The 13,625-nt window shown below is 39.6% G+C and overlaps 1 protein-coding gene across 1 annotated transcript; it reads left to right on the top strand.

The window, feature by feature from the left end:
* Positions 1–835: 835 nt before the first annotated feature.
* LOC136174658 (olfactory receptor 4C3D-like) lies at positions 836–1,762 on the top strand. Its single transcript, XM_065944834.1, has one exon. It carries the CDS (start codon positions 836–838, stop codon positions 1,760–1,762), a length of 927 nt encoding a protein of 308 aa, XP_065800906.1.
* The last annotated feature ends 11,863 nt before the right edge of the window (positions 1,763–13,625 follow it).

The following is a 13,625-nucleotide window of genomic DNA, read 5'->3' as shown; positions in this document are numbered from 1 at the left end:
TTGCAGCCACTATGGTGGGGACAGTGATGAGACACACCTGAATAGCTAACGTGTTCTGGTAGGTGCTGGTGAGTTTTTGTTACCAAGGACTTATGTACATTTCTCTAAACTCCTTGTATATGACAGACACTTGTTGTTCATGTTTTTTCTTCCCACAGATGTGAGATTTCAAATGCAAATTTTCATGCAAGGGGAAATAACTCGGACTTGTGTGTAGCTCTTCTCAGCTTATAAGACACATCTGGCACACTGGAAAGACCCAGAGGGATCGGGTAGAGAGGGAGGTGGGGGGGGGATCGGGATGGGGAATGCATGTAAATCCATGGCTGATTCATGCCAATGTAAGACAAAAACCACTACAATATTGTAAAGTAGTTAGCCTCCAACTAATAAACATAAATGAAAAAAAAAAAAAAAGACACATCTGAAAATTACAGTTGCTAGCCTCACAGACAGAGGAATTCACGGAAGTATGGAGCACTTAGATGACTTTGTAGAGTCACATAGAGTTGAAACCATTAGGAGAATCCAGATCTCATGGAGAGAGCCCAGTGCTTTATCAGTAGATTATAACATCAAATGTTGTCCTAGGTAAATTATAACATCAAATGTTACAGGTGACAAGCTCTGAGTGTTTGAAGAAATGGAAAACATCATGGAAAAAAGTAAGACTTGAAAGGAGAACTGGGGCAAATTACCAAGGATATGCGCCACAGTCGCCGAGATAGCACTGTTTTTATTCTGAGACAGTCAGATCACAAGGCTATCATGATTAACAAGTATCATTCTTTATTCTTTGTAGGTAATACAGGCTCAGGAAGGTATTACTTGCTGAATGGATGTCCTCAGGTCTCCCAACAATGTGACTGAATTTGTTCTCTTGGGACTCACACAGAATCCACACCTGCAAAAAATACTCTTTGTTGTCTTTCTGTTCATTTTCCTGTTTACTGTGTTGGCCAACCTGCTCATTGTCATCACCATCTCCCTCAGCCCCACACTTTCGGCTCCCATGTACTTCTTTCTCACCTACTTGGCCTTATTAGATGCCTCCTTCATCTCTATGAGCGCGCCCAAAATGATCATTGACCTGCTGTTTCAGAGGAGAACCATCTCCTGGGGTGGCTGCCTGACTCAGATCTTTTTGGAGCACTTCCTGGCAGCATCAGAGGTCATCATCCTCACCGTCATGGCCTACGACCGCTACGTGGCCATCCGCAAGCCTCTGCACTACACGGCCGTCATGCGGCAGGGGCTCTGCCAGCTCCTGGTGGTGGTGGCCTGGGTCGGGGGGGTCCTGCATGCCTCAGTCCAGATCCTTTTCACCATGGACTTGACCTTCTGTGGTCCCAACGTCATCGACCACTTCATGTGTGATTTCTTCTCGCTGTTGGAGCTTGCCTGCAGCGACACCTACAGGCTGGCAGTGGTGGTGGCGGCCAACAGCGGGAGCATGTGCTTGCTCATTTTTGTCATCCTAGTCACCTCCTACATAGCCATCCTGAGCTCCCTGAAATCCCATGGCTCTGAAGGACGGCAGAAAGCCCTCTCTACATGTGGCGCTCACTTTACAGTAGTGGTTCTCTTTTTTGGTCCTTGTATATTCACCTACACACGTCCTGTGGCCATTTACCCTGTGGACAAGTGGGTGACTGTGTTCTTTGCAATGCTCTGTCCCATGTTAAATCCTATCATTTACACAGTGAGAAACACAGAAGTGAAAAAAGCTATGAGGAATCTGTTGAAGAGAAGAGTCACTTAGGATATTCAGAATGCCAAGAAAGTGATTATTTATACACATAGGAAGGGTTACACTTGTTTTAGATTGTGAAAAAGAAAGTTAATAAATTTTGCAGATCGCTGATGTAAAAGAAAGGCCTATAAAATAATATTTGCTGAATATTTACTAACAGATTGGTATTTATTTAGCATTTTGATAACTTTTAAATTGCTTCGTCAAGGCTTCAATACTCACATTCATAGTTTCAGAATACTTAATTGAAATAACAACAATAAACTTCTAGTTCAATCATTGTAGAGTATATTAGTTTCTAGTATTTTAGTGCTGCTTTTCCAAATTCTCACATATGTTACATGTATAAAATTGATTTTTCCATAGGACGTTCATGTTAGAATCCCTGTTATTTTCTTAGGCTATCATAAATCCAGTAAAAGAAGATTCTTGATAGATACACGGGAAAGGGACAGATGGGGTGAGAAAAACTCAATGTTGATTTTTTTCTGTTAATTTATGAAATTCAACAAAAGAAACACCCACAAAAGGAGGAAATGATAATTCACAATTTAATTCTTTTTTAGCACAAAAACTAAGTCAGAATTTTGAAATTACTCTTCATTTGCTCTTAAATATCTTTAAATATCTTTATGGCTCACAGTTTTTCTTGACTCTGAAGGAAATATTTTCTTTTTCTGTACCAGGGATTGAGCCATGTGAAACTGGGATGGGGTTCAGTTCAGTTCAGTTCAGTCTCTCAGTCGTGTCCGACTCTTTGCGGCCCCAAGGACTGCAGCTCATCAGGCCTCCCTGCTCATCACCAACTCCTGGAGTTTACTCAGACTCATGTCCATTGAGTCAGTGATACCATCTCATCCTCTGTCGTCCCCTTCTCCTATAGCCTTCAATCTTTCCCAGCATCAGGGTCTTTTCCAATGAGTCAACTCTTTGCATCAGGTGGCCAAAATATTGGAGTTTCAGCTTCAACATCAGTCCTTCCAATGAACACCCAGGACTGATCTCCTTTAGGATGGACTGGTTGAATCCCCTTGCAGTCCAAGGGACTCTCAAGACTCTTATCCAACACCACAGTTCAAAAGCCTTAATTGTTCAGCACTCGGTTCTTTATAGTCCACTTCTCACAAAAATCCATGCATGACTACTGGAAGAACCATGGCCTTGACTAGGGAGACCTTTGTTGGCAAAGTAATGCCTCTGCCTTTTAATATGCTATCTAGGTTGGTCATAACTTTTCTCCCAAGGAATAAGCATCTTTTTATTTCATGGCTGCAGTCACCATCTGCAGTGAATTGGGAGCCCCCAAAAATAAAGTCAGCCACTGTTTCCACTGTTTCTCCATCTATTTGCCATGAAGTGATGGGACCAGATGCCATGATCTTAGTTTTCTGAATGTTCAGTTAAGCCAACTGTTTCACTCTCCTCTTTCACTTTCATTAAGAGACTCTTTAGCTCTTCTTCACTTTCTGCCATAAGGGTGGTGTCATCTGCATATCTAACGTTATTGATATTTCTCCCGGCAATCTTGATCCCAGCTTGTGCTTCTTCCAGCCCAGTGTTTCTCATGATGTACTCTGCATATAAATCAAATAAGCAGGGTGACAATATACAGCCTTGACGTACTCCTTTTCCTATTTGGAACCAGTCTGTTGTTCCATGTCCAGTTCTAACTGTTGCTTCCTGACCTGCATACAGGTTTCTCAAGAGGCAGGTCAGGTGGTCTGGTATTCCCATCTCTTTCAGAATTTTCCACAGTTTACTGTGATCCACACAATCAAAGGCTTTGGTATAGTCAATAAAGCAGAAATAGATGTTTTCTGGAACTCTCTTGCATTTTTGATGATCCAGCAGATGTTGGCAATTTGATCTCTGGTTCCTCTGCCTTTTCTAAACCAGCTTGAACATCTGGAAGTTCACGGTTTATGTATTGCTGAAGTCTGGCTTGGAGAATTTTGAGCATTACTTTACTAGCGTGTGAGATGAGTGAAATTGTGTGGTAGCTTGAACATTCTTTGGCATTGCCTTTCTTAGGGATTGGAATGAAAACTGACTTTTCCAGTCCTGTGGCCAATGCTGAGTTTTCCAACTTTGCTGGCATATTGAGCGCAACACTTTCACAGAATCATCTTTTAGGATTTGAAATAGCTCAACTGTAATTCCATCACCCCCACTAGCCTTGTTGGCACTGCTGCTTCCTAAGGTCCACTTGGCTTCAGTTCCAGGATGTCTGGCTCTAGTTGAGTGTTCACACCATCGTGGTTATCTGGGTTGTGAAGATCTTTTTTTTTGGGGGGGTTGGTAAACACTTTTTATTAAATCTCAATAAGAGGTATATGTTTAGGTTGTAAAGATATTGCTCCGTAAATCTGATAAATGTGTTTACATCACATGATCATTTTATTTTCCATCAGACACATTCACCTCAGTTGATTCATCCATGTCCTAAGCTGGTAGTTTCATTTTTATTATCCCCATTTTACAGAGAGCAAATCGAAGCCAAGAGAGATTCACTTGCCTCACATCACATGTGTTTCCCTCGTTAGTCTGTCAGGAACTATTACACTGGAATCCAGTCCTTTAAAAAGTTTCAGCAATCAACTTCCAATTCAGGTCTTTCAAAGTCAGTCTTACTTTCTTTCAAATGAAACATTGCTGTCTGTAGATGAGGAAAATATCTGCAGTCTTAATGATTTACTTTGTTGCTTAGTCATGTCTGACTCTTTGCGACCCCATGGATTGTCCATGGAATTCTCCAGGCCAGAACACTGGAGTGGGTAGCCTTTCCCATCTCCAGGGGATCTTCCCAACTCAGGGATCAAACCCAGGTCTCCTGCATTGCAGGCAAATTCTTTACCAACTGAGCTATAAGGAAAGCCCATGTCCTTCAAGAAGATATGCTAAATCTGTTGCAGTCTCTTCTCACATGTAGCAATATATTTTAGCATTACAATTTCTCTCTCTCTCTCTCTTTTTTCCACTTGGCATAGTGAGCTTTGCCAACTCACTTTTATAAAAGGCCAATGTTAGTATGGTAACAGATTTGTTTCTTTCTTAGAAAAGAAAATTCATCTTCTATTTCCTTCCCCATTAGTGAAATTGAGTACTAATACTGGTCTTCAGTGACCCAAAGGACTGTAGCCTGTCAGGCTCCTCTGTCCTTGGGATTCACCAGGGAAGAATACTGGACTGGGTTGCCTTGCCCTCCTCCAGGGAATCTATCTTCTCAACCCAGAGATCTAACTGGTCCACCCGGGAAGCCCCTTAAGCTGTTAAAATGATCAAGTTTACATTTGATAATTATAATTAAGCATTTCAAGGGTCTAGACTTAAATAATATGTGGTTCATTTTTTTCTTGTGACAGTTAGAGATTAGCTGAGCATAATCCAGGGATAAGAATAGGGAAACTCTTGATTTAATATTGCTTCTACTCTAAGACTAAAGGGAGGATCTGAAGAGGAAATCTGAGGCCAATGGTTGGGCTTTAGGGGCTATATGAAGGGCTTGCTGGAGGGGTGAGATGTTTAATGAGGTGTATATTAAAAATTGTCAACAGAAAACTTAGAAGATTCCAGAGCTGAAGATGGAAATATAAGGCCATCTGGCATTCTCACTTGGAGACTTGCTGGCTTGTGAATAAGTTTAAGGTAAATTAAGATGTCCTTTCATACTCACCATCAAGAATGTCTCTTGAAGACTAACAGCTACCTGATTATTTCCATTTAAAAAAAAATAAAACATATAAGCATGCAAGTATGTTTCCTTAAAATTAATGACATAAATGTGTGGATTTTTATATAAGGATACATTATTTTAATCTGGACTTTAGTGAAATTATTAGGCATTAAGTTCTCTATTGTTGAAGGCCAGCTACAAGGCTTTTCTCTCCCTTCCCCTTCTTGTTTTCCTGATGAAACCAATCAAATACAGTGAAACTATCTGTCTATATACAGTCTAGCGAAAAGGTTTGAGTTAGAGCTTGAAGCTTTCATACCAACATGCTAGAATAGAAACGTGACTATTTAAGTGAATTTTTTTTTTAATAACCAGTAACTGAAGAAGACTCTCCCTCTGCAGTGTGGTAACATTGAAGTACTTGCTGTATTGCATCTGAAGTCATGGCTGAGCTTTTAAAATTTGAATTAATTAGCAGTAACAATTTTAATTTATATTTAAACATAAATTTAAGATTTACCTTAATAATAAGAGTAACTATTTTTGAGTAAAATTAATAAACCATGTGCATGAAGACCAGCACCACTTACACAAGAGATGCAGGTTTGATCACTAGGTCAGGAACATCCCCTGGAGAAGGGAATGGCAACACATTCCAATATTCATGCCTCGGAAATCCCATGGACATAGCAGGCTGGTGGGCCGCAGTCCATGGACTTGGACAGGACTGAGCAGCTAACACAACTACAAGGCATACATTTGCGTAGTATCTTTAAATAATTTAAGCAACAAGTGTAATTAAGGACTTTACTGCATTTCATAGAAAAAGATATGACTCAATGAAGGTAAGCCACACATTAAGTTTCTGGACTTTGTTTCCTTCCTCTCTTCTCCCCTGACAACAGTGGTCCTTGTTGTCATAATGTGAAAATATCAAAACACAGATGTGATCACTTGCCACATTGTGGATACTGCCACTGAGACGTTGCCCCTTTTGTGGGGCGGGGACGCTGCCCTCTCTCAGCTCTCCCTTGACCTTCATTCCTCGGGCGACTGCACTTTCCTGATTCCACTTTTGTTGGAGAGAGGCCACCTGATGATCTCATCTTTGAAGATATATTACCCTCCATGGGCATCATGAAAAGCGAAACATAATGGGCTCAAGAAATGAAATTCAGTGGTTGAATTTCAAAGAAAGTGGCACTTGGGTGAAAGGCATTTGGAAGAAAAAAACAGCTGGATCGTTGAGGAGACTGATCCTGGGCTCGGGCTTGATGGCAGCGCCTTGAGGAGCTAGTCGGTGTCGTTTCTCTAGGGCCTTCCCCACTGTTATCCCACAAGGTCACCGTCTTCACTGGAGAAATGGCTTCATGGCCAAGTCAGTTTAGGAAATTAGACATTTAGTTCATTCAAAAAATATGGGTCGGTGTCTACAATGAAAAAGAAAAAAAGCTGTGGGATTAGGTTTACGACGTTGAATAATACAAATAGAGTTGTATCTGTATGGAACTAATTCCAGTGGTGAGTAGGTAAGTAATAAGCAAGTGAACAAGTAAAAAATAAAATGTTGTTTGTAATGGGTAATATGAAGAATATTTTATGAGAGGGTGGTGTAGGAGAGAAAAATTGGATATAGATTTGTGTAGTTGTTTGAAGCGCAGCTAAAATTTCAGTTTACTCAGAGTTTAAATAACCATACTATCCTCCTTCCATTTTCAAAAATAAGCAAGTTATTTAAAAACATGCATTCGAAATGAGTGTAATATCTTTCCCAAGTAAGTAAAAAATGGTTTCTTGGGGGATGAACTTTTTTTTTTACTGTTTTTGCATATAATGCACAGACATACATACATCACATAAAGAGGTAGCAAATTTGTGGCATTCCTATTTCAGAAGAGGAAGCGATTAAGGAAACGAAACATCCAACAAAATGCCCTTTGGGGCGGCAGTACTGAAAAAGAATCGTGCTAAGTTGCCCTGCGCTGGCTCTGCTTGGTCGCTCTGTCGTGCCCGACCCTCTGCGACCCCGTGGGCTGCCGCCCGCCAGGCTCCTCTGTCCGTGGGGATTCCAGGCAGGAATACCGGAGTGGGTTGCCATGCCATCCTCCAGGCGATCTTCCCAATCCAGGGATGGAACACGGGTCTCCTGCGTTGCAGGCAGATTCTTTACCGTCTGAGCCATCCGGGAAGGTCAAGTAGCCCTAACTCATGTCTATGTTGTTAGATGAGCGCATGGAGTAATTTTAGAATGCCAGGAAAGTTAATCCAAGCAGAGGTTGGCCCATCTCCTGACCCTCAGTAAAACTGAGAGACTTGCTTCTCTGGAGACTTCTGAGAGTGCGGTCAAGTATGTTCATTGGGCCAGTTATAGTCTGTGAAGTATGTTGCAGATGTAGGATACTGATTTTTTTATTGTTAATGGCAGAAAAAGAATAATGGCCCTAGCCCCCAAATATTTTTAAATTTTAAACATGCTATTTGAGAATACCAATTTTTAAGGAATGTGAAAGAATTTAGCCTTTCCTTTTTCTTGCTGAGGAGCATTTTTAAATGCTTTATAATGGCAGTTAGATGTGATACTATTTTAATGACAGTCTTAAAAGATACAGAGAAAAATACCAATACAGTATACTAACACGTATAAATGGAATTTAGAAAGATGGTAATGATGACCCTGTATGTGAGGCAGCAAAAGAGACACAGATGTATAGAACAGTCTTTTGGACTCTGTGGGAGAGGGCAAGGGTGGGATGATCTGAGAGAATAGCATTGAAACATGTATATTACCACATGAGAAATAGATCGCCAGTCCAGGTTCAACGCATGAGACAGGGCGCTCAGGGCTGGTGCACTGGGATGGCCCTGAGGGATGGGATGTGGAGGGAGGTGGGAGGGGGGTTCAGGATGGGGAACACATGTACACCCATGGCTGATTCATGTCGATGCATGGCAAAAACCACCACAATATTCTAAAGTAATTAGCCTCCAATTAAAATAAATAAATTAAAAAAAAAAAAGATACAGAGAACTCCAGATCAGGTGATGGAAAAATTCAGCCCCGGAGCTAGTGAGGTGATCAAGAATAAGTCCTACTGACTTTTCTTCATCTCTATTATCAGGCAGATGAATCATTGTGTGGTTTTTCTTCTACTGAAGAAGAGAACTTAGTTTTCAAATAGCTCAATAGTTATCACCCGCCGTGACGTCTGTGTGTTTGTGGAGCATGTTTGGCCTCGCTCCAGTGAGGGTCCTCTCCTGGGAGATGTGGGTCATTGCAGGAGTGGATGCGAGTTCACTGGTATGGTGATTAGTGTCTCAGGCGGTGGAGACACAGCCTCAAAGGGGTGCAGTTGAATTGATGCAAGTCTACACTTTTTGAAATCCTGTGTCATTTGAAAATAACACTCTGTCCTCTTTAACCCAAGTCTATTACCCAAAGGAAAACGTCTTAATAATGATGTTTTTTCTAAGATATGTATTGAAAACTGTTTACCAATTAAACTCAAATATAGCTAAATGGTAGGCAGTTCCATGAATGATTTTGCAAACTGTTTATATCTGGCTGCCTTTTTAAGAAAACGTTCATGTTTGAATTTTGCTCCTATCCACAGAGGCTGTTTCCTATATAAATCCTTGGACATTTAGATATGTTTTAAATGTGTTTTTCAAAATCATTAGAAACTCTGGTCCTATCAAAATTACCTCCCATTGACTGACTGGATGATTTGCTTCCAGTGTGATCCTGAGTTACTTCATTCCATACTTGAATTTTCTAAGTTGCAACTATAATACATCATGATTTCTAGACCTTTTGTAGAGGAAAGCTCATGTAAGTATATCCTGGATGGAGTCAGACTTTTGATTACTCTGACATGATCTTAGAAAATTACTCACACACTCTCTGCCTTCTAGTTACAGAGATCATCAGGTAATTGGAGAGATGACATGAAATTGAGTTTTGGAAGTGATTTTAAAAATTTTTTGAGTATTAAACATGGTCTTATTAATTTGAATTACTATTTTGAGGTCACTGAAATTACTGAATCATATACATACACAATTTTATTTAAATGTCAGTTGTTAACCTGTTTTGTCTCTATAAGCAAATTTTAGCCTCAGGTTGAAAATTCTTGAGTTATCAACAATTTTTAGCTTAATTTACTTTAAACTCTTTCTTTGGGCAAATTACCAGAACTTAAGTGTCTACTTTTTGGCCCCTATCCAGTTCATGAGATTAGCAAATAAATTGTGTGTTTACATGTCAGCGGCTTGTCTTAGAAAAGTCAGGAGTGGGAGTAGCTGGTACACAGAGGATCGTTGTAGACAGACTGAGTTTCCTTCTTTCAAGCAACATTCTGTGTGCATGTGTATCATACAAGCAACGTATGTGTGTATATACATAGATACAGCTCTGTGTTCCTCTTGTTCCAGCTGCCTTTCTTTTTCTATTAGTCACCTTTGATAAAGACCTTACTTAGTATTTTTCTTTCTGTTTTGATAAATTATTGATTCTAGTTATTTCATACATATATTAAATTTATATATATAAATAATACATATTAAATTTGCATATATATATGTGTGTGTGTGTGTGTTAAAACACAGGCATTTATTTCTAGGAGCTCTGCCTATAAGGGTGGTGTCTGCATTGGTCCTGAGGGTTGAAGCAAACGGTTGTTCAGGGTTGAAGGCCCCTGCCCATGGAGTCATTTCAAGAAAGCATTAATTTTTGTATCTACAATGGTATACTAATTTCTATCCAAAATCATGCTGCTGTATATAATTGCATGTCTATTCCTCTTTCAAGGAAAGCAGGTGAGTCGGGAAGACTTAGGGACAGAAATAATTCTCTTAATGCCCTTCATTAGACACAGTCTGTTGATGATGCCTGTGCTCAGGGCATGAGTCTTCTAAGAAACACAGGACACGGTTGCTCCTTAAAAACGATGACCCAGAGGCTCTCCCTAAATACCTTGCTATCACTTCCTGTTATCCAAGATTTTATGGAATAAATCATTAAGCTCCATGAGAAATTCACACACAAGAAACACATATCAAGTTAGTTTTGTCTTCTTGGGTTCAGATCAAGGCTTTCTTAATTACTGACTGTATACCCTTAAGCAAATTAATCATTCGGCTTTATCTCAGTCATACAATGTGTCTCCTCATAGATGTGAGGACTAAGTGAAAAAACATGTATTAAGTATTGGCAAAATGTCTGATATATAGAATATACTAAATAATTTATTATTAGTTTGATTTGGATATGTGTATAGATGGTGGCTCTGTGGTAAAAAATCCGCCTGGAATGCAGGAGTTGCAGGAGACACAGCTTCTATCCCTGGGTCGGGAAGATCCCCTGGAGGAGGGCATGGCAACCCACCCCAGTATTCTTGCCTGGAGAATCCCATGAACTGAGGAGCCGGCTGGCTACAGTCCACAGGGTCACAAAGAGTCGGGCATTACTAACGCGACTTAGCATGCACAGATCATGTATCTCTACACAGATATCATAATATCTCTACATAGATATTATATTGCTTTAATTTGGGCATCCTTAGTGGCTCAGTGGTAAAGAGTTGGCTTGCCAATTCAGGAGACATGGGTTCAGTTCCTGGGTTAGGAAGATCCCCTGTAGGAGGAAATGGCAAACCACTACAGTATTCTTGCCTGGAAAATTCCATGGATAGAGGAGCCTGGTGGGCTACAGTCCATGGGGTTGCAAAAGAGTTGAACAGGACTGAGTGAATGAGCTCACAGGCACGCAGCCCAGCTTTAACTCTGGAGACTAACATTTGCTGTTTATGTCACCAATGAGATTCTAGGACTGAATGATTTAGCAAATTCAAACTAAAATAAGATGATTTTTCACTTCATTATTTTTAATATATTCAAGGTTTTTAATATTTAGTGATGGCAAAGCTGTGAGGAAAATTAGTTTTTAATACACTATTTTGGGAAATAAAAGATACTTCAGGATTTTGAGGGCAATGTTACAGAATCTGTCAAATATAAACATGTGCATGTATTTTGTCTTGGTGATGACAGATTTCTCCAACAGAAATAAGTGAAGATGTCTGTAAATGATGTTCATTGTGTACCTATGTGTAAGTCAAAATAGTAAAACTAAAATAAATTTCAAGAAAAAATGGACTAAAGGAATTATATTGTAACAATGAAATGGAATAATAAGTACAAATTAAAATCAAGGAAAGTTCATCAATATTGACAGATAATGCTCACACAAAGTGTAATTAGGATTTCAAGTGCATTATTATATTTTGTGTATTTTCATATAGAATAAAAGCATCAGTGATGGTGAGTGAATCAGTGAAAGTTGCTCAGTCGTGTCTGACTCTTTGTGACCCCATGGACTATACAGTTCATGGAATTCTCCAGGCCAGAATACAGGAGAGGGTAGCCTTTCCCTTCTCCAGGGGATCTTCCCAACCCAGGGATTGAACACAAGCCTCCTGCATTGCAGGCGGATTCTTTACCAACTGAGTTCTCAGGGAAATCCCTCAATGATGGTATATATGCCAAATACAAATGCATATTTTAGGAGCATTTACAAAGCTGTTAATAGAGGATCAAATGAGTGAGTGCTTATGGTTGGGAGAGGGTTTCTGACTTTAATCTTTCTATCAATCTATCGATATAGACTATTTCTCATGGGGCATGTCTTGCTTTTATAATTTATGAAAATAAATTATTTTAATTTGAAATATTCTACTTTTGGCTAGAAGAGTGTTTTAGGAAACAGTTGCTTTTGAAGGTTTCCTTTAAAGTCAATTCAGAAACTTAGACCTTACTAGGTGTTCAGGAGTAATTAAGCTGATACCCTTTTAGCAAATTTAGTATATAATACACCCAGGGGTTGTTAGTTGTAAAGAATCGGCCTGCCATTGAAGGAGACCTAAGAGATGCAGGTTTGATCCCTGGGTTGGGCAGATCCCCTGGAGGAGGACATGGCAACCTCCTCCAGTATTCTTACCTGGAGAATCCCACAGACCGTGACGCCTAGCAGGCTGTGTTCCATGGGGTTGCAAAGAGCCGGGCACGACTGAGGCAACTCTGCACACAGAGACACATGTGTGTTGATAAACGCCTCACCCAAAGGCAGGTGGTCTGTTCTAAAATGGCTTTCTGTCTGTAGAATTCTACTCATTCTGGGGAAAGAAACAGGGGTACTTATCTAAGTTCTCTACATTTATAAAGTTATTATTAATGTATTATTACAATCATTGCAACAAGCCTTTCAGGTAGGCAACATTACTTTGCATTTTTACAGGGAATAAAACTGAGGCACAGAGAGGTTGTCTGACTTATTATAGAGCTCAGAAGAAAGAACAAACTCTAATGCGAAAAATCATGAATTTGCGTAGATTTCTTTAAGATTATAGCTCTTACTTGTGCTTCTCACCTGGTGCTAGTGGTAAGAATGTGCAGAGTCAGAGATGACTGAAGCATCTTAGCTCATAACTCATAACTTATTCCCAATGGACTCTAGTATGGCTAAATGCCTCTACTCAAAGTAACTCATATATGGGATTAAAAGGAGTGTATGTGACTTTCATGAGACACACAACATATACCAGGACATTGCAATATTTTAAAATATTTAAGCTACAATTTAAGTTCACACTTTAATCATATATTTTTTTTAATATGGAGAAGGAAATAGCAATCCACTCCAGCATTCTTGCCTGGAAAGTTTCATGGACAGAGGAGCCTGGCAGGCTACAGTCCATGGGGTCACAAATAGTTGGACACTGAGTAACTAAACCACTTTTTTATTACATTGAATGTTAAAATATAAACTGTAATACTAAAAACTTAATTTGTTTAATATAATAACTCTGAAAAAAGCAACTGAGACTTAGAGAGAATAAGTAACTTTTAGTTAATTATACCCCTGGAAGATCCATAATGAAATCCAGGTTTTCTGATGTCAAAGTCCATATATTTTGATGATGTACCCCATATTTTCACTTTATTTTCTTCATATCTTGATCATGCTATTGCTCTTCTTACTCAATTTCAAAATTACAAATTCATAAATTTAGAGTTGTCGAAAATCTGATGTCAAGGACTAGCTGATTTCATCTTTTTTGAAGTCTGAAGAGCATCCCGATGTTTTACCTTTTGCACATGCATCATTTCAGGAGTGCTAATTCTGTCTCCCTCTTATGGAGAAGT

The sequence above is a fragment of the Muntiacus reevesi genome, chromosome 9 (genome assembly GCF_963930625.1).
Source record: "Muntiacus reevesi chromosome 9, mMunRee1.1, whole genome shotgun sequence".
NCBI lineage: Eukaryota > Metazoa > Chordata > Mammalia > Artiodactyla > Cervidae > Muntiacus > Muntiacus reevesi.
This window is presented reverse-complemented; position numbering and strand designations above follow the sequence as displayed.

Coding starts and splice junctions, on each gene's coding strand:
- LOC136174658 (XM_065944834.1), top strand. CDS start 836: ATGGATGTCCTCAGGTCTCCCAACAATGTGACTGAATTTGTTCTCTTG.